General features: G+C 37.0%; 1 protein-coding gene and 1 long non-coding RNA gene across 2 annotated transcripts in view; one reads left to right on the plus strand and one right to left on the minus strand.

Annotated features, from left to right (window-relative positions):
* LOC134741887 (ATP-binding cassette subfamily G member 4-like) overlaps positions 1 to 22,838 on the plus strand; it is a 174,246-nt gene that overhangs the window by 110,660 nt on the left and 40,748 nt on the right. The window contains exons 6-9 of the mRNA XM_063674783.1: positions 7,179 to 7,366; positions 12,715 to 12,868; positions 13,281 to 13,449; positions 15,106 to 15,206. Of these exons, the coding sequence (XP_063530853.1) occupies positions 7,179 to 7,366; positions 12,715 to 12,868; positions 13,281 to 13,449; positions 15,106 to 15,206 (612 nt within the window). The remainder of the gene's footprint in view (positions 1 to 7,178; positions 7,367 to 12,714; positions 12,869 to 13,280; positions 13,450 to 15,105; positions 15,207 to 22,838) is intronic.
* LOC134742022 (uncharacterized) lies at positions 17,880 to 20,935 on the minus strand. The gene is made up of 3 exons (XR_010127919.1): positions 20,744 to 20,935; positions 19,987 to 20,094; positions 17,880 to 19,123 (listed from the first exon to the last, which is right to left on the minus strand). It is a non-coding gene; the product is annotated as an uncharacterized LOC134742022 (long non-coding RNA).

Below are 22,838 nucleotides of genomic sequence, written 5' to 3' on the forward strand. Positions count from 1 at the left end.
TTTTTGTTTACTTGCCCAATTTTACCCAACTTTTTGTTAACGTGTTTTTTGAATCTCTACGCGATAATTTTTTTCTACCATGTGATCAGGTTTCCGTAGATATTATTAAATTTATTTTTACAGGTGTAATAGTCATTTTATGCTTTAGATTGCGGTTTGGTAACGATAAAGGATGATTTATGTTGCATTACATGTTTTATTTTTATTAAAATCCACATTTATCTTCTAAAACGTAGGCAACTAGTTTGTAGTAGTAGTAAAGTAGTAAATCACTTTATTGTACAAAACAAAAATTGTTAACATGAAATTCATATAAATTTAGGTACAAAGGCGAGCTTATCCCTATAAGGGATTTCTTCCAGCTAACCTTAGAGTAAATGAGTGGAAAATTCGAATTAGATAGATAGACAAACTTACAGAACGTACAATAATATTTAAAAAGGAAAACTACAATATTAACGTCTACGAATAACTAAAATACATCAATAGCATTATGCAATAAAATAAATATGTACTAGCATACATAAATATATAGTACTAAAGTAGTTTGTCGAGGGATTGGCATTGTATTAAATATAATACATATGATTTTCCGAAACTGGAAAACCCTGGATTTTTTTCATTATTTTTTTATAGTCTATTATAGTATTAGGTGACTAAAAACTAAAAAAATATCAAAATCTGAAATATTTTGAGCCTTGCCAAGATAAGGGTTAATAGTATTTATAAGTATTGGTCCATTTACTTACTAGTTGGTAACTTTATTTAGTTGGTCGTATCCGTGCATCTCCTTCGCCCAGGTTATTCAGGCCCCCATGTATAGTTAACTTAAACTCTACTGAACCGAATAAATTCGTTTATCGATTCGCTAGCTCAATAAAAATCCGAACTGAAATTTTTGAGCTAAACCATTTTATATCCGCTAACTTTTAAATATACAATTTAAATAAATTCTACACCAGACGCATTCAAGTTTTATTAAAGCTGAAAACGTTCTCATAAAACCCCAGCATTAAGAACTTTAAAAGTGCAATTTCCGGCGAACAGACAAGACACCTGACACGAAGACACTTGTGAGTTCAACGGAACTTATTAAATTCCATGTTAATTTCAACTTGCAGGCAAATTCACTTGTGCGGTTCGTTAGGGCATAGTGTAGTAAGAAAAATGGGTTTTCGTTATGTTTTCTCTGTTGTAGGTACTTGCTGAGGTTTATTCGAAACTATATAATGTGAAACTCGGTCTGATGCGCCACATCTACCTAAATAAATGAAAGTTCGCATGCGACAGGCAATCGTTCGACAAATCACTCCTCGGTGCCCCATAAAAAAATTCTACTCCCCATTTCGGACAGAGAACGTCATGTTGTGAATTCATGGATTAAAATGTGCAGTGACTTGGTTAACAATAGATAGAAATCGATATATATTTTATCACCAAACAAATAAACGTTAAAATAGAGTGCATGTATAGTACCAAAGATAGATATAACTCCGTAATAGATAGATACAGTCTAAGGAAAAAACGTGCCTCGAAAATCAAGAATATTTTATTCCCGTTCAGAGGGCGCTACTAGCTTTGGCCAACTGTCGTATAGATGGCGTTGACGGTTTCGTTTGTTATTTAACAATTTTAACGCATATCAGTGAAAGAACATGGGTCAAAATCATAAAAATAATTAATGCAAATAAAAAAAATCATTTATCCATTCTTAAATACATTTTATCGTATTTTTATAAATCTTCATTTTTAGTTTTAAAGTGTGTCGACAGATGGCAGTGAATTTACTGGGGTTACAAAATTTACTATGACAGTACCGCTCTAGTATAAGTTACTCTTTGATAGTACGATATAAAACAAAATGGAACTAAAAAAAATCTATACTTAATAGGGAATATTACTGCAATGTTCTGCCGCCAGAGTGCAGCACGAGTGCACATCCTAAACCATAGAGTAACTAGAGTATCTTTAACAGTTTCTTGACGTTTATGACATTGATGCATCAAGGCGGTTTGTTTACAGGTGGCCTACCGCGAAACGCGAATATCGAAATTTCGTTATCTGCCTCTCTATCGACCGAATATGCAACCGAACTTTAGATTTTCGTGTTTCGAGGTAGGCCATGTGATTGTGCTAGTGACGCCCTCTACGCAGAGTTTTGCGTAATATTAGCAATTGTTGCCATGTTTAAGCATTTTACGTCAAAAATGTGACAGTTACGTAGGAAGTCGCGCCCTCAATAATTTTCTAAGTACTTACTTACAACTTCTTGTCGGATTATACAGGATGATCAATCCAAATGGGTCAGTAGGGAGAAGTCAGTAACTATGAGAGATAGCGACATCTATTCTTAGGAACCATGGCTTCGATTTTAGATTTAATAATAATGGCATTCAAAAAAACAATGTTCTAATTTCATTGCATAATTTGGTCCTTATACTTTCAGGATCAATTATACAAACAAATACTACACGAGATTACATAAAGAATATTGACCAGGTCCGATTCCCGGTTCCCGGTTATGTATGATTAATAAAATGCAATGTGTGAGTAATAAGATGCAATGTGTGAATGTCATTATCATTAAATCTAAAATCGACGCCACGGTTCCTAAGAACAGATTTCGCTATCTCTCATAGTTCCTGACTTCTCCACACTGACACATTTGGATTGATCGCCCTGTATATCGACTTCTCTGTTTGTGTTTATTTATAGCACAATCGGATTAGGACTAACCTCGAAATTTCCAAGATGGCGGCGCGGCGGTTCTTCGAGGTCCCTAAATGTACAAAAGTGACCATTAATTAACATACCTAAATACCAAATTTCAGGACTGTTCCAGAGATTTCGAGGTGCTATTAGGTAAATCATCAAATTATCTTTTAAAATCAGTTGTCAATCACAAACTGCAATGCAAAGAGTTATTGGTTGTAGAATAAGCGTAATGAAAAATCGTATTTTCGAATTTGATAGCTGAACTAACTGGCGCCATACGCCATAGGTATGTTTTGTGGTTGTGGATAACTTGAATTATAAAATATCAACGTTTGACAACTTACGAGTATGTAGCCGAACAGCAAAGAGGAAACCGAGATGAGTTGTAACAGAGGAGAGTTGTGACATCGTCGATTTTTTGAAATCTATTAACTAATAATTAACGAGCTCACAATAGCGCGCGTTTGTTAGTTCAAGTTACTAGCTAACAAACGCGCACTGTTTCGAGCTCGCTAACAGTTAGGTAATACACCGTGTCCAATAAGTCCGAATACAGTACAAATATTTACTACAAATTAAAAGTATATTATATTAATGGCAGACTTATATAATATATTTACAATAAATGTTTCGGAATCGAACTCCACCTCCAACTTTTTTTTACCAGCCTCAAACGCATCTTGAATGAATCACACGCAGCACGCACCATATCCATTGGGATTTCGTCCCAAATACGCTCAATAACCTTTTTAAAATGATCCAGGTTTATGATTTTATAATCATGTAGTTTCGAAAGCATGTCGTATACAAAATAATCTAATACGTTCAAGTCTGGAGAACAGGGTGGCCATTCATGTTAAGGCAAAAAATCTGTCAAATTAGCCTAACACCAATCTTGAACAGCATTTGCCGTGTGTGAAGGAGCTCTGTCTTGTTGGAACACATAATATTCATTCTCAAACATACATTTTAAATTTGGGGCAACAATCTTCTCCGAAACCTCGGTTTTATACTAAAGTGCGTTAATTTTAACGCCTTTATTCATAAACACAAAGGTAGTTTATACCCCTCTTAGATACTGCACCCCACACCATGACCGATTGTGACCTCTGGAACCTAATCTGGAATGTCTTCTATCCGTAGTACCCACAATCAATCATTTTGGGCATTATGAGGCTGTTCTAACACAAACAGTTTCTCGTCAAAAAAAACAACCTCGTCACCTGCTTGCCAAGAAAGTATTATGTTAGATCTTTGCACTCTTTTTTTCTTGGTCGCTTCGGAAATGCCATGTACTTTGCGTTTTTTTTTTAAGCATGGCATCCAAGATCCACCCTCAAAATATTGTGCACCGATATTAAAATAAGAATTTGATGGCCTGTCATCTGTTATTTCTTTAGAGCCAAGGTATAAAGATGTGTATTCGGACTTATTGGACACGGTGTAGGTTCCAAAAAATCGACAATGTCACAACTCTCCTCTGTCACAACTCACCTCGATCTCCCCTACCTACTTACTCCAGCTGTCGAAGTCCAGGCACAAAATGTTCTGATACTTTACTGGCTAATAATACTCTGGCAAATCCACATTGTCAGTAGAAAATGGCGCGAAATTCAAATTTTCTATGGGAGCACAAATCTTCGCGTCTAAATTATTTCAATTTGCCGCCTTTTTCTACTGACGGAGTTTGGCAACCAACTATATTAATAACTCTTTGCTAGAAGTAATATACTTACCTACTCGTACTATTCTGTCACTACTATGGTAGTTTCTCAAGAGTTTGGCCATGTTCGGGACGTGACGTGACTGACGTGTTTTGCAAGGTTAAGTACGTTGAATTAACAAGCTTGTATTGAAGCTCGAGAAGGACGCTTATTCTAATTATAATAATAGACCGCGAGCCAGGAACAGATTTCCATGACCAATCGCCTCCCGGGCGATAACTCGTATAGTGGTTAACGGCTTTGTATGATGAACCCTCGTGGACGGCAGCTGCCCCTCCGTTGGTGGGTTGAGCAGGTGGGGAATGGCAGCCACCGAAACACTTAAAAAATGTTTGTCTTCGCCTCTCGTCTGATACTTTGTCAGATGGTAGTTTAGATGCTATTGTGTTTAGTTGTATCGCGATAGAAATAGCGTCAGCTGATCGTATGAACATGTAAAAATTAGGCAACATACCTTTTTATGAGACTGATATTAAAATCATGAAACTTTGCATGTAGTATTCAATCAGGCGTTTCAATAAACGGATTACACATTACACATACTTTGCGGACATAAGTGGTAAGGCGCGTATTTTTTACATGTTCATGTGACCAGCTGACGATACAACCACCACGATACAACCGGCTGACTGTTTTTATTTTATTTAAAATAGCATCTAAACTATCATGTGACACAATATCAATCAGGAGGCGATGACTGAAAACAAATATTTTTAGCCCTATTAAAAACGCTGAAATTATTTTTCTTGTATTATAATAACATGCCTTTATACAATGATACAAGTCCCGCACTCACAAAAATGTTTGATTTCATAGAAACCTTTAATCCCGTTTTTCACTTTTACCATTTTTGCATATAGGTACGTAATATTATTAAATTATTGTCTAGCTACTTAATTATTTTTCATTGTTTGTTTTTGCTATCGGAGTTGTCAAATATTACGGACACCATCGGGTTCGTGATAAAACTCAAGAATTTAAATGTGCTTTAACGCCGATAGACCTGAAGAAACGGCAAGTATTATCAAAGCCAGATCGCTCCTCTCAAATAAGTCCTCTAAAATACGGCTTACGGTTTCTTTAATTCAAAAGTATTACTTACTAACCCGCTTATCCTTTTCCTTCTTGAGATTGGTCCCAAGATTAGTTAGTAGTTTCACGAGCAGATGGCGCATAAATTTTTCAGTAAATATTACTACACATTAGACAATTTAGTTCAATAGCAAATTGCTTATCGTAAATTAGTTCTCCTTCAATCCGAGAAGGGGTTCAGCTCACTGGTATATCCTCTTAAAGCAAATTGTAAGTTATTCGTTTTTAAGAAACTAATGGCAGACTTGACATTACAGATTTACATGTTGTCTATGTGCTAACAGGCTAGACCCGAGTGGCAAGAGGTCCTGACCAAGGTGACCTTGATAGTACTGTCCAACTCAAGGGCCTGACACTCTTTGATAGAGAAAGATAGTCTTATTGCGATTCCTATAAGAGGAAAGAGAAAATAGTGCCATGCTTTGTCCTTATCACCGATCGGGTTTTTTTTTTCATGGTCGGGTTATGGCAGCATAGGTAGGAGGCGATGGCGAAATACCGAAATTTAGAAGAGTGAAAGAGAAAAAGGATTATGCTGCCATACATTAACCTGTCAATACATGAATATGTCTTTCTCTTACTCCTGGTCGCTCGGTTTCATGCAAAGAGTAGTAAAATATGTTTCATGTCTATAACTACTATACTATGTCTATGGTCCAACTGGATACTTAAGCGGTGATTTTTCCACCAACTAAATAATATTGCATCCCGACCAATGTCGATATCACCCGGCCGTCAGAAGAAAATATTCTTATTTATTTTAATTACTAGCAACACGTTGTTTTGGAGCAACCACACATATAGACACTACTTGGCGCACACATACACAATTATGAGAGGTCCTATCTTTCTAGGGAAGACCTAAGCTCTGAGCTATAACCGCGAAAATCGAAGTTCGAAAATTTCGAGCAACTATCTCTGTCACTCTTATTATTATTAGAGAGATGCCCGAAGCGAACTGCGGTGTTCGCGGTAGACCCTCAAATTATGATCTAGTTTATAACACTATTACTCCTGCCTAATGGGATGAATTGAAGTAGGTATCTTTGCAAGTCGAATAAATGCAAATCCCATAAGGAGCATTAGACATAGGTATTTGAATATAATGGAAACCATTGAAATATCATATGAATAGGAAATGAAATAAGCTGCTTATTTTACCGTTATCGCAACATCAAATATATGTTAGCGCAAATAAATTTTATTTTTATTGGGAGAGAGGTGATAAGGTAATTCCAAACGAAATTACGGAGTTCTGAGACAACAAACCTAGAAAAACAACATAACGAAATTGAGAACCTCCTCCTTTTGGAATCCTGAAGTTTGTTAAAAATCATCACATAAAAGTCAAGTCCACCAGGCAACGTGAGGAAACTCTTGTGGATAAAATTCAACTTTCTCATCAATTTTTAACTGTGCAGAGCCAACAATAAGTGGCCAGTGAGCTAAAACTTTACACACTAGGTACCCAGCCGCAAAATTGCATGGCCACTTTATGAATGGATTCATTCATTACGGGTCCACGCAATTTTGCAGCTCTCAGTAAGTACATAAGTGTCGAATAAAATTTAGCTTTCACAAAACCTTGTATTAAAAATAAAAATGTCACAAAACCTCTACCCATTTATTTAATATTGTCGTTGCCAGGGCGCTGCGCCCCTCCTTGTACCTTTCCTGGCCGAGGTGGGCTACGTGTGCCCGACCACGCACAACCCGGCGGACTTCGTGATCGAGACGCTCGTCATCGACGTGGAGGCGCCCGCGCAGCTCTCCGAGCTCTGCCAGAATGGAAAGCTGTGTCGCAAGCTGGACCGGATCACTGCCAGAGGAGGCCGGTGAGAAAGATATACCTACACTTAAGCATAGAATATCCGATTGTAGATAACGTCTACATTTCTTATTTTCATTATATATTATGAGTAGTGGAGATACATATGCGTAAAGTGAAAATTATTTCAGTAGAAAATTATGTGACGCAGAAGAAAATAAGAGCAATATATACCAAAAAATTATAAGTATCTACATAATATATTCTACATAAGGATAAATTCTCCTCAGCACCGAGCTTCTCCGAGGTACTCACTTAAATACGATATAATTTTTAAGAAAAAAAAAACCGACTTTAATAGGGGATGCCGTTGAAAGATTACTTATTGTGGATGGTGCACTCTTAGACTCCAGACAATGAAATGAAAAGGACAGCATCTTTGCCTAATTATGTAGAAAAGGAGGTAAAATCCCACTTTTCTTCTAGCATTTCGTTTCTGTAAGGGTCGCAGTTCTAACCTAACCTAACCCACTTTTCTGATAGAAGTTCTATTCTGTGAGAATCGCAGTTCAAAAGCAACCCACCCACCTAACCCACTTTTCTAGTAGCATTTCCGGGTCCGGGTCTGGGTTCAAGTCCGGGTCCGAGTTCGGTCCGGGTCCGGGTCAGAGTTGGGGTCCATGTCCAGCCAGGCCCGGGTACGTATCCGAGTACTGGTCCGAGTCCGGGTCCGAGTCAGAGTCCGGGTCCAAGTTTGGGTCTGGGTCCATAACGAAGAGAACAAATCGCCAAACGTAAACTATGCGTCATTAAAGAGTTCCATTCTGATCATCATCAGCAGTTCCACTTTATAAAATGTCACTTTTTTAAATGGAAAAAAATCACTATATGTACGCCTTTAACATTTGAGGAGTTCCCTCGATTCCTCATGGATCCCATCATCAGAACTGCGTTTTGACGAAAACTGGACCAATCTGTATGTATATACTTACTATCAAAAAAAGAATTTTCAAAATCGGTCCAGAAATGACGGAGTTATGGCGTAACAAACATTAAAAAAAAAACATACAACCGAATTGAGAACCTCCTCCTTTTGAAATCTTGAAGTCGGTTAAGAATACCACCTAATACCCAAAAGTTTTATACGCAGGACTTCACAAGGTTAAATTTATTACGAAACATTTCCCATTTATTTTTCTCACAATCGAACTGAAAAGCAGAGTATTTACCCCCAAAACTCTAGAAACATGTTCAATAAATATACGTGTAATATTACGGTTACAATAACGACAATTTCGTCAAAGATATAGCACTTATGTCAGCAGGCACTAGTGCGAGTTATGTTATGATTTAGTTAGCTAGGTAAAGTTAGAAGGAATAGGTTAACAGTTCAACGAGGAATAATCTCGTTAAAGACATGTCGGTATAGAGTGTTTATGCTGTGAACAGAATTTAGGTACAAAGTGGGTACGTAGATAGCTTTTCTCGTGAGCTTTGTCCCAATTATTGAAATACGAATATAAACTAACGCTAAGCCTTAAAATTAAGGGCCAAACTTTAAACAATGCTTGTCTAACATTTGAAACTTTCGCGTATTGAACACCTACATAAATACGTAACGAGTCTATCGCGAATTAATTTGTTTACTTTCAATTCCGCAGTTTCGACACAGGTTTCACATTCTTCATTTATTGTGTTTTGATATTAGCTGGGACATCAATTATACACGACCATGACCAGTGAAACTATTGAAATGTCGATGTCGGAACGGGCTATTTAGCTACTTTTACTACTTGCTGAAATCCTATAATTCATGTCTTATTTATCATAATTTTGATTATTCATCTCTTCAGACACGTTATAGCGTGCATGACGCGTAAAAAGGTTTACATTTTTACAGCTTTGAAATGGATCGTGATCGTGGTCTAGATATTTTAATCCCAAGCCTATGAATCCTTAAATAAGCTCCTCAATCGTTCATAAGCTGCACTGTCCCCTAACCCTAACCATCTGGCGGATCATATGCTTGTTGACTACCGTCCTGGACTTTTTTTAAATATGTAAGAATCTGACAACATATTCTTATTTTATAAAGTCCCTAGGGTGTTAAATTCGATGTCTGTTCTGTAGGCCGAGCACACGATTGGCGCGACAGTATCTCGCCGCGAGATAGACTACCCGTCTTCTACTTACTGTATGAATTAAAGGGGGACGGGAGCCCGGCTGAGGATTTATTATACATAATACACTCAACTTTAAATAAGTTTACCTGGCTAAACCACTTTAAAATAATCTAACCATTAGATTTTAGGTGTGCCTTAGGGAAAATATTGAGAAAGTACATTTTCAATTAGCTACATAAAACGTAAAATGTTTAGTACTTACAGCATTAAAAAAAAAACTTGTGCTGTAATTTCCCAAATAAAATAAAATTATTAAAAATTAGGTAGGTATGTCCAAACATAATCACACTGTGTATTCTGACAAGATGTTTAAAACTTTCTGCCAAGTGAACGTAGAACATAAACATACTGCTACAAAATAGGATAGGTATGTAAATACAAGTTAATTTTAAACATAAACATACTGCTATAAAATAGGAACATTTGACAAATTCCCAAGCCAGTGTAACTATCGAATTTTCTATCAATTTAACTGGACTCCACATCAAATCGACTACCTACAACTCCTACAAGTTAAGCGTCGCTTAAGCAGATGTTGTAAGTTACTCTGTTTACAAATTCGTACATGAATGAATTGTATCGTCGTTGGATTAATTGGAACAAGGAGGAGTATTCGGTTTAGCGTAGTTAATTTTGACTTAGAAACATTGATTTAGTATGTATAGTAGGTAGGTAGGTTCTAAAATAGAATCCTGAACGTAGCGAGTGTTTCAACGCACGAGAAGTAAAATACATTTGCACCCGTTAGTACCACAAAACTTTTTGCCTCACTATAGCGAGTAGTGTGCAACATGCAAAAAAAAGCTCATAAAAAAGAAGTCTTTATTTGTACACATTATAATCATCATCAGGTTTGTGATGGGGTCACGTTCGCCGGGGCGGGCGCGGCCTCATACACCTCCCTTGTTCCAGACGGAAGCAAGGGTTTCCTAGTTAGCTCAGAGGAGAGAGAGGGTGCAGAGTGAGACAAGGAAACACAGGTTTAATGCTGTAATACAAATCGGCGGGCTTTTATGCCAGTTTATTATAAATTAAGATTCCTTAGGTCTAGATATCCTAAACTAGGTACGACGCGGGGTGGCTTCTACTTATCGCAACGGTACGGCGCGGAGCCTAAGCTACTCGCGGATTCGGGAACGGTATCCCCTAAGAGTGAAGGGGATGGCGAGACGGGAAGGATATGCGAATCGGGGGGAGCGTCTAGGGTGCCTACGCGTCTAAAACACGCCGGCTCTGACCAGGGCGATAGGGAGTATCAAGGGTGCCTACGCGTCTAAAACACGCCGGCTCTGACCAAGATACAGGGTAGGATAGGTTACGTAATCCAGGTGCCTACGCGTCTGAAAACACGCCGGCTCTGACTGGGCTACGGGAAGCAGGAAGGGTCGGAGGGGAACCGGGTGCCTACGCGTCTGAAAACACGCCGGCTCGACCGGGAGATCAGCTGTCCTCACTGCGGAAGGCCGTGAGCCCAACTGACGCTGTTGTCAGTCAGTATCATCATCTCGATACCCTAGTTGGGAGGGTGTGAGGGGTCTCTTCAACATCCCTGTTTCGGAGACTGTGTCTATTTCGCGCCCCATCTTCGTGGGGCGGTCTTTCGTCGTCAATTTGTGGACGACTGTGCGATCCGGTTGTGAGCCAGCTTTATCGCTACCGGCCGTTATCCAACCCCGCAACCCCTAGCCTGGTGATACCGTTTGAGCGGGGCCAGGTTTCGGGGCCGCAGTGAAGGCGACCGGCAGCTTAGGCTGGCGTGGACGCTGTTGTATGGGCGCGCGCCGCTTTTATACGCTCGGCTCGGCGCGCGGCGGGTAGGGCGAGTGGGCTGGCACTCGATCGGTGGCCGCGGCTCGATAGGTAGCTCCGCTGTCTGTCACGTGGCCGTTGCATGATGTTGTAATGCGCGGCTAGGCGCGCCATTACAGGTTAATTATAATCATCAATATAGTGTAACATTATGTAAAAAATTTGTTGACATTTCTGACGATGCCTTTGAAATTGCATCGACTCAATTTGTGCGTTCAGAATTATATTCAACGTCATTATAAAAAAACAAATGTAATGTAATGGAATTTTAAGGTTTATGACTTAAAATCATTAAACATAGCTTTGGTATTTTTTATTAAATTCTCAAACCATTTATTTAATGATAATTAATGTCGAACGAACCATTATTATGAGCGTTTTACGTTTTGTTATCTGTCGAAAGCTACTTAAAAACGCTCCATCCAAGGTCAAATTACTTTCCCCACTAGTGGATAAAATGCGTTTTTACCCGCTTGTTTTAAAGGATAAAAGGCGGTTTTGCGAGCTAGAAAGGGGAAATGTACATTTCGATGCTAGTGCGGAAAGTATGTAATTACTTCACGAGTACGAATTCATGACTACTTATTGATGATTGTTAATATTAGTTTTCTTTAAACGTCGTAACCAACATAAAAACCTACTGTTAATGTAAGAATACGAAAACTATACATATTTCATATTATATTACTTACCTCTTCCATCATTATAACACGTTTATTTTTTAATATTGAAGATTGAAAAACCGTTCTTAATAAGTTATCTGAATGGAACGGAATAGCTATGGAAGGTAGAGGTAGGAATAGCGGCCGAAACGCCTGTCAAAGAAGAGGCGTTTTCTCTTACTGCAAGCTAAGTTTCCAAAGGCAACATTCGATATTGTTTTTATTCCTTACTTGTTGTTTTTCTTATTTTTTTGCAACTGTATTAAAAAACGTACTATAAAAATGTACTATAAAAAATTGGAAAAGTAAAAAGCACTAGTCCGCAAAAACCAACTTTCCGCACGCTAAACAGCTACGTAAAGTAGCACTTTTTGAGCAACTGTATTAAAAAGTCCTTTTCTGTCTCTTTCCATGGCGTGGTGTTGGATCTCGTGGATAAACCCGTTCATCATACGCCCGCTGGATCAACCGATAAAGTGATACCTAGCGTAAAACAATGAACATGTGCAAACCTATTTTTTCCAAAATAAATAATGGACGTGGATTTATATAGATCTCAATTTAACTTTTCCATTATTCATTACTTACTTTTAATTAAGTTCAAATTTAATTGCTTGTCTCTAAATGCAAGGCCTTGTGACCAGCTTTTAAATATCAATTACACGTTACGTTCTTATTTTTTTAAGCATTTGAGTGTTTACATTTAGACATTGTACTTGTACTTTAACATTCTTGTTAAATATCCTTCATTTTGTTCACAGGCGACCTGTTTTGCACTCCGATGAATCAATTCAACGGATATTCGTGGAGCACGTGGCCAAGGAGCTAGAGCAGAAGATGGAGTTCCCCACCACCTTCCTGACGCAGTTCCTCATCCTCACCAACAGGATGTTTGTGCAGAACAAACGGAACGCAGTAGGTTCACACTTTTTTGCAGAATGTTGCAAGGGATGTTGAAAATTTTTTAGAACTGTTTTAATTTTATAGATGGACACGTAATTATTACAAAAAAACCTAATTATAACCTTATAGAATAAATTACAACTAAATTAAAACTAACTAAATTAGTTTAGTGTTTAAATTTCGCGCAAAGACGCTCCAAGCTGTCAGGTCAGTGATGTTGATGACGTCATTATGAGATAAATAAACAAACTGCTGTCAAATTGTCAGTCATAGACATAGCGTAAATCAAAAGCGAGGGATTTCGTTGCTCTATAAATTGCAAACCTATTTACGTGGGTATTTCTCTCCATCTATAACGGGATTGTCAACATTACCCATAACTGCTTGGCTTGAACAGTTATCAAAGGGTTTGTTTTGTGTACAGACAGGCCTCTGGATCCAGCTGCTTCACCACGTGCTGTCGGCCTTGCTGATGGGCTGCATATTCTTCCTTGTGGGTAACGACGGCGACTCACCCATCGTCAACTTCAAGTTCTGCCTCAGCTGCCTTGTCTTCTTCATGTACACTTACATTATGATACCTGTACTTATATGTAAGTTCATTGGAAATACCTACTGAAAATATATTATAGATAGAAAATAAAAACAGGCGTCGACTTGTTTTACAAGCTGCATAAAACCTACTACCTATTTAACGGCTCTCCTTTTTGAGCAGTGTACAAAAACATGAAAGGCACATGCATAAAAACATTAAAAACTTTTTAGACGGATTACAAAACAAACGTTTTTACACACAAATAAATAGTTATTTGTGCAACAAGAGAGCAAACTGATATTTCATCATATCATATCATTTATTCAGTAATAATTAATTACATTTCACTTAAGGAAAAGTATATAAAGAATAAAAAATACAGAATTCGATTATTAGAAATTACAATGTCAATTTGGGTAAAAATAAATGTTAATATTATTTCTTCGAGTGCTTACTTTGATTCCCGTGCTATAATAGGCTCAAGAGCGTAGCGAGTGAATCTAATTTAGAATCTAGAGCGTAGGTAGGTAATATGAAAATAACGAACATCAGTTCTAATGCTCTTTTTTTTTTACTTTTTAAGATAAGTACCTTCTTTAGAATTGTGGGTGCTACTATTTAAACACAAGACTGCAGATCTTTAAAATTAGATGTATGTATTTTGAGTGATAATCTTTGGATTTCTAAGTTACATTGTTTTTTTACAATAAAATACGTTAAATGTAGTATTTTATCAAAAAATAAAACATTATTTTTTCAATTTATTTATTATTAAAAAAAGAGGTATAGTAATTGTTTCTACTTATCTGCCAAACTGCATAGCAGTTTGTTGGCAGAAAACTTATTCTACCCTTCACCACTGTAAATTAAGTTATTTTGGCGTTAACACGTGCAGAGGTATAGTTGGTCAAACCAAACTGTCAGTAAATGAGAACTTCCCCTCTCTCAGTTCCTTTTCTTTTGGGTGCCAGCACTAGTGTTAGACAAAGAAATGAGACAGTCCTTGCAAAAAGCATAAAGCAATCGGTTAGAATTTTAATCATGTGACCCTTTCCAGTCTAAGCAAAAATTTTTTTTTAAATCGTTTTATACACAACCTTTGATACGTCTCGGCAGGGTCTTAATTGATTTATTATATTTTTATTATTTCATTATTAGGAATTCATTCATACTTGTTTTTGAATCGTTCTGACTTTTTTCAGGGGTCTATTGTAAACCGCCAATATATATTTTCTCTTTCTTTTTGTTTACGAGGACAGATTGAATAGAATCCTAGTATTTCGAACTTGAATTAGGCCCCGCATGTTGAAATAACATTCGATTCGAGCATGGAGACTATATAAAGGAGCCAAATCTCTATGTATAAAAAGTGTCCATCAAAAAACAGTAATTAGGCGGCGCCACCATACACCGAAATACTACCAAAACAACCTACGTAATTTGGTCGGGTTATTTGTTGGTTCATGTTATACTCATGTGCCAGACCCTAACTAGCGCCACCGGAGAGATTAGGAACCATTATTTAAAGATGAAAGCGGTCACTTTTGCAACAATTCTGCCATAAGAGATTGGCATCCTTTTCTATACCATCCATAGATTCGAGTGTAAAGGTCTCTTGAATGTCATTTTGTCGCATTTTGCTCACAGTTTTTAAGCAGCAAAGCAAAGTACCCTTGTTCGAGCTGCTGAGGTGAAAAAATGGTTTATTTTTCAGTCCCCACTGAAGTACGCATGCTCCGGAGAGAGTACTTCAACCGCTGGTACAGCCTTAAGGCGTACTACGCGGCGCTTACATTCGCCTCCCTGCCTGCCATGGTAAGTACGAGTATTATTTATAATATACTTATTGAACATTGAATGATAAGTCGACCCTTTTTGAGGCATTTGTCCGCCCACCATTAGTAAAAATATGAGTGTGATACAGCAATCCACATATGGAAATAATCTTTAAAAGAAAAATAAAAACATGTTAAGTAATCGTGAAAACGATGTATAATAATAGTTATCTGTTTTACAAAGGGGCAAAGTTGTTGAGGCAAAACCTCTCGTGCTAATATTGATACCCGAGCAAGCGAAAGATTCCAAAATTGAACCACGTGCGTAGTGAGTGGTTCGAAAAATGGAATCTTGAGCGTTGCGAGGAATTCAAGGCATGAGGGTTAAACAAATTTTGCCACACAGTGAAACATAATTTTTCAACGTTTTATTAAACGAAATCAAAGCAAATCGATTCAAAATGAATGCTATTAAATATTTATCATTCAAAATCATCATTTAAAAGTCGATTCGACCAGCAAACATAAGAAAACAACTCAAAATACTACTACACCTGATAACACTCATAGGTCAAAAGGTCGGAGTGACTGTATCGGAGCATGACGTGATGAGTGTAACCCGGGTCGGTGTTCGCCGTGCGGTCCCAGCTCAGAAAATACAAAGTGGAGCGATCTCCCCAGACAAGTCCTGCAGCAGCCTGTGCGAGGCGACCCCGCACGTGAGGGGTGCGGAGGGACAAGGAGCAGCAGGAGCCTCCACTGAAAGCGACAGTACTGCGAGCCATGGCATGGCCCCTGGTCGTGCGATTCGTGCGGCCTGTGTTTCGTGTCGAAAATTCTGGAGAAAGTAGTATGTCGGCAATTAACAGATTTCTTAGAAGCAAATTAGTAGATTGTGTCACAAGGGAGCAAAATGACATATTTACGGCGAGGGCGTACAATTGAATCCTAAACGAAGCCAAGGATTCTATAATAGAATCCTGAGCGTAGCGAGGGATTCTAACATAGAATCCTGAGCGTAGTGAGGGATTCAAGTGTTAACGCCCACACAGAAAAAAAATAGTTCTCTAGCCAAGTAAATCCTCTTGTGTCAAGATATTTTGTGTTTCCTATATAAGGAAACAATAAAATTCTTGCGTCAAGATATAAAAGGTTTCAAATTTTATTATTTAAGGTAAAAAAATCAATACTTTATCCGAGCTATAAAAAGTTTTTTTTTAAAAAGCTCAATATTCCCACCAAGAGCGTTTGCGTTTTGTTTTATGTATTGTATTTTTCGAATTGAACCTAAGTGTCTTAGTGCAATACTTAAAGAACTTGTGTCAAGAAACTTTGTTTCTTGGGGTATAGACTCATAATTTCAATCGAGAATTGCATTTCTCCACGAAAACAAGAAAACGCATTGGCTTAAGAGTATGTTACTCAATGTAATTTTTTTATTTTTTCACACCAAGAGCCGAAATTTCTTAGCGTATGAAACCGGTAACTTAAGTCAAATCATAGTATTTTCTGAATTGAATCTTAAGTGTCTCAGGGCAATACTTAAAGAACTTGTGCCAAGAAACTTTGTTTCTTGGGGTTAGATACTCATAATTGAATTGAGAATTATATTTCTCCATGAAAACAAGAAAAAGCATTGGTTCAAGAGTACGTTACTCAATGTAAAATATGATATTATTTATATCTAGAGTAAAAATTTCTTAGCGCAAAGTTTAGTATGTTTTGAATAAAGAATTAATTTTCTTAAACCAAGATGATTTTCGTGATTCGTTGAAGATGTAATGTTTGTAGTTCTAAACTTTTCCATATTTTGAAGCGAGATACTACTGTTGCTTATGACAATTCAAAAGTTACTTGAGGTTAATAATTAGAATGTTTTAAATCAAAAGTTGTCCTCTTCATCAAAGATATTAATATTATTTTATGTAAAAGCTTGAATATTTTAATTAAGATATGTTTAACTGATAAACAAAACAGCTTTGTTCGAAATAGGCCATTGTTTTATGATTAGTTTTAATAAATACATCATAAGTACGCTTGTTTGTTATTTAGGCATATAATGTCCGTTTTCCTTCAAATAATAGGAACACATGTTTATATAATAAACTGGAATTTAATGCAAGTACATGGTTTAGGCAAATCAACCATAAAACTGTAATAATGACAACCTAGTGGTTGTCATTATTACATCATTGCATTGGCATTGATCATTGGTAGTCCATATGGCGTATTTCGATACAATACTGTTTTGTTTATCAGTAAAACATCTTGATAAAAATATTCAAGCTTTTACATAAAATAATTATCCTTGATTAAGACAATATGTGATTTAATTAATTATAAACATTTATTTCAAGTAACTTCTGAATTGACGTAAGCAATATTAGTATCTCGCTCTAAAACATAGAAACAGTAGACTACAAAGAGATGTATCCACTTTTGGACCTTATTACAACGCAAAAAGTGGTTACATCTCTTTGTATTCAAAAAAACAACAAACATTACATCTTCAACGAATTACAATAGTCATGTTGGTTTATAAAAAATAATCCTTTACATCAAAAATCTTGTCTACGTTAACATGACTCAAGGGCACACAAGGACAAACAAAAAACCCAGATTATAATGTTAACGTACACAACCTCTACCTACTTTTTTATTATTTTATGTAGGAAAAGTGGGTAACCCTAATAAATAATATCCAAAATAATTAACATGTATTTATTTATTAAAAGTCATAATATTATTTTGCCTCTATCAAGGTTGTACCTATTGCAATTTAAAAATTCACAACATAAAATTAAATTTCTAAAGTAACCCCCTCATTCATAAGTCTCTCAGGTCTCAATTACTTAATTTATGCTTTGTGTCGTTTTAATAAAGACAACTGTCGAAGTGAGAGATAAGGACAAAACATAAATTAACTAATTGAGGCATGAGAGACGTTTATAAGGGGGTAAGTATATTCAAGTAAGTACCTATTTCAGATGAACCGGAATAATTGCGCCAGTTGAGGTAAATGCGTCTTTTTACCATTACAAGAAAATGTTATTTAAGTGTAAAGAAAATTAATTATACTAAAAGCGGTCTTTCATCGGTGCCTGAAATGGCCTAATTGTCGCCTTGGTAAAATTTCGTCGAACCCTATCCATCTTCTTGTAATTCTAAAAAGACTCACTTACCTCAACTGACGCATTTGTCCCAGTCGACCTTAACCATAAACAGCTGACAGAGTGACGCCATTTTAGCGAGCAAACTGCCGCGCGAGGATGGGTCGTTTGCTTCGCGCGGCAATTTCCTCGCGAGGTTGCTCGCTCTGTGGAGAAACCCCTAATTTTAAAACTACAAAGTGTCATATTTAATTTAAAGTAATTTACTGTACGTATACTTAACTATGTATAGATGTTAGGCACCTGCCATATTAGGTCATATACTTAATCATCTAATACAACTATGTATTTATACAATGAAATGTACAATGTATTTATTTATAAAAAGTCTCATGAATAAACATTTATTTTGCCTCATTAAGTTTGTACTTATTGCAGTTTAAAAATTCACAACATAAAATTAAACTTACAAAGTAACCATAAACGTCTCTCAGGGCTCAAATACTTAATTTAAATACTTAATCAGTAATCACCTAAAGGTTCGACCACACCGCTGCTTAAAAAACGGTGAGGGTACGGAATCGCAGTGACGCGTCGTAAGCGTAACGATTTTATCGCATGCCCTTGCATTTGGGTATCGCACATAAAATACATGATACATTTTAAATAGTAGATCAAATGCTTTGCTTGCGCAATCGAATACATACTTTATGTCATCAATGACCATTTACAAACAGGTGAAATTATGTAAGCTGCCTTGTAGTAAGATGTACGGCTGCACTGACAGATTCCGCGCCAAGTTCTTAGATTTCTGTTCTTGTATCTTCTTGTCGATATCTCCGGCGGTCTGAAATCAAATAACCATTATAAGTGATATGCTAAGCAGACGATGTACAGTAGCGGCGATAGTAAGAATTATTAGTTAAACAATTCGTTTGAATAACAAGTTTGCTATGAAGTTCAAATTACCAGTAATACAATTCCCATGATATGATATTGAAGTAATTTTTTCACTGATATTTCTATTATTGAGAGGTCTTTCTATAACATACCACATAAAAAAGTACTCAAATAGGTAGCCTATAAGGGTACACTATTTTCTGAAAACTCCCATTCAAGGATTAATACGCATAAATAGAAACAAACGCATTATGAGCGTCACTTGCACCATCCCACTAACCCGGGCTAACCGGTTAAACCCAGTGTCAAATTATACTAGAAACCATGGTAACTCCAGCCACTTCAGGTTTAACCGGCTAATCCCAAATTAGTTGGCTTAAGAGTCTCCGGCAAGCTCGGCCGAATTTCACCTTCCCATATAAACGGAGTTCCGTTCTCATTTTGAAAATACAATACAATACAAATACGCTTTATTGTACACCTCATTACAGGAAACAATACAAAGAATACAGTAGAGAAGAGGTTACGTGTTGGATTGTAATGAAACTTTGCACATACAATGACATGAGGTCTGAAATTAGTTTATCCTATTGTAAGTACAAAGTTTCAGAGCAAATTAGCTTATCGTTTTAAAATGAGAGCGGAACTACGTTTGTATGGAGAACCGAGCTTGCCGGGGGCCCTTAATCCTGGCACACGCAATTGGCCCTAAGGAAGCTTTTGCCTGCGATTTATTGAAATATTGTTCACTCACGTTCACTCATAGCCTCATAAGTCTCATAACATAATACACATAAGTAGGCAACTTACGTCTGTTTGTACGATGATGCCTTGATGAGTATTTGACAGTTCTGGAAAGTCTGCCTTTTGGAGGGATTAAGTACGCCAATAAGCTTATTTGTACCGGAATCCTTTTATCTATTAACAAAATATAGAATTAGAATTTGGAGAAAACTATTAATATTAAAGGAGCTGATATGTGGCAATACATTCGTACATCATACAGCTTTACATCATACATCTTACAATACAAACTTTAAACTCTTTCAGAATTATAATACCTGATGTTATATTAATAATGTACCTAATAATATTACACGAAAAGGTAAAGGGAACCGCATACCTTCATCTGTTATGGCACTCAATGTTTCGATTAGAGAGAGTGCATTTTTATAAGTTAATGTACCTATAATATGTAACTAACAACTATGGATTTATGTCCGAAATAAAATTCTTTTATTTATTATTATTATTAACTTCGGTGATTGGACGAGAACCTCGAGATTGGAAAGAAATATGGGTCAGACTATACCAAAGGGGGGCCGGCTTGTCCAATATTTACAAAATAGGACAACAAGACACACAAGATTAAAGAAAAACATAGGTAATCTATCTTTGCTTAGGCTTTACCACGGAAATATCCACGCCGCCCACGCCATTGATAGGCACAACCTAAATCTTTCGTCCAAACAGATCGGGTGACATTTAGATATAATTATAATAATACTTACTTACCACTACACGTAAATGAATTTATAATTACTTGAATAACTGACTAGGTACTTACCAAGAAAAATTTTCACCACTTCGGGTGGCATGCCCCACGAATGAAGTAACACGCTCGTTTCTTCCATTATTTCTCTTATAATAAACTTGAGTCCCCTGTGGCCACGTACAGCAGCAGATCACACACAAATAATAATAAACTAATATCGTGATATTCGTGATATCCATAAACACATAAACGGTAAGCGGCGCAAGCGTTGAATATGTTCCGGAAGAGATTGGAGATAGATTGGAGAAAAAAATAACGATAGGGAACTGAAAGTTGAGTGTTGCCAATTTACAAATTTTATTTCCCGGTTCCCGGGAATTTTAAGGCTTTAAATGACACAAATGGATACATGTGTGTGTGTGTGTAATGTGTGTTGAATGTGATTCACACCACAGATTATTAACTAGTATTCACACGATGAATTGAATTGAAGGTTTGCCAGAGAGCAATGGAGCGCAGCATTCTAGGTGTCACAAGGATGGATCGCATCCGAAACACTACACTGCTCTCCAGAACAGGCATAGCTGACGTAGGGGAGAAGACCGCTAGGCTGAAGTGGGACTGGGCAGGTCACGTCTGCCGCATGCATCCGGATAGGTGGGCTAGTATAGCCACCAAGTGGATGCCGCAAAAGAAGCGCGGACGTGGCAGGCCCAGGCGGAGATGGCGGGACGACTTAGACACCTTCACTAATAACTGGCCGGAAACAGCTCAACAACGGGAGTCATGGAAATCTAACCTCTCCCTTAGATTTTGCCCAGCAGTGGGATACTACAGGTTATTAAAAAAAAAAAAAAAACACACGATGGCGGTGGCGCTTTTTATTAAGCGTTGTTGGATTTCGACTTTAAGCGCTGGTCGTTAAATCGAATTTAGCGTGCGGACGGATTAAAGCGCTTTTTAACGCGCGTTGTCAAACCACTCAAACGCAACTTGTCACTGTCAGTATGTAAGAACAATGAAAACTATACTGATCCCCTTCTTTAGGGTGCTAGTACTAGCGTAAGACAAAGACAGTATGATTCTCTCTGTCTATATGCTTGAAATGAGACTGCCTGGCTTGACCAAACTATATATATTATAGTCTGGCAAACACAAATTAGTTGATCAAACCAAATTGTCAGTAAATAAAAACAAAAAAAGCGGCCATGTGCGAGTCGTACTCGCACACGAAGGGTTCCGTACCATTATCTATAAAAACGGTTACCCATCCAAATACTGACCTCGCCCGACGTTGCTTAACTTCGGTGATTGGACGAGAACCTCGAGATTGGAAAGAAATATTTATTTTATTTTGTTTTTAGTATTTGTTGTTATAGCGGCAACAGAAATAGGTACATCATCTGTGAAAATTTCAGCTGTCTAGCTATCACAGATCACGAGATACAGCCTGGTGACAGACGGACGGACGAACGGACAGACGGACGGACAGCGAAGTCTTAGTAATAGGGTCCCGTTTTTACCCTTTCGGTACGGAACCCTAAAATCTATACTCATCCTTTTCTTTCGGTGCTTGTACTGGTGTAAGACAAAGATAGTATGATTCTCTCTGTCTATGTTTGAAATGAGACAGTCCTTTAACAAACTATACAAACTAAACGGATAATCACAATTACCAATTTAAAGACATTTTTTGTGCAGTGGCAACACCACGAAAAGTGTAAGAAACTCTAAAGTTTTTAATATTCCGTTTAAGATATGACTTTTTTATATGGCGTATTATTCTTTTATTTAAATATCTTGAATCATCAATGTAGTTTCAAGAATATCAAACCAAGCATTAGTAAAATCAAGCCAAGAACGTATTAACTCTTGACGCAAAACTTTGTTATTATTCGATTTTAACTTGTTGATTCTCGAGTGGAGATTGTAGACATTAAATCAAGAATATGGGATATGAAGCCAAGAATGTAATAAATCTTGACGTAAATCCGTGTTAATTTTTGATTTAAGAGCTTCTTGAATTTTAAAAGGAGTTGATAAGCATCAAACCAAAAGTTGTTAAAATCAAGCCAAGAATGTATTAGCTCTTGACGCAAAACTTTGTTATTATTCGATTTAAACGTGTTGATTTTCGAATGGATCTTGTAGACATTAAATCAAGAAT

The sequence above is a fragment of the Cydia strobilella genome, chromosome 1, assembly GCF_947568885.1.
Source record: "Cydia strobilella chromosome 1, ilCydStro3.1, whole genome shotgun sequence".
NCBI classification, from domain to species: domain Eukaryota; kingdom Metazoa; phylum Arthropoda; class Insecta; order Lepidoptera; family Tortricidae; genus Cydia; species Cydia strobilella.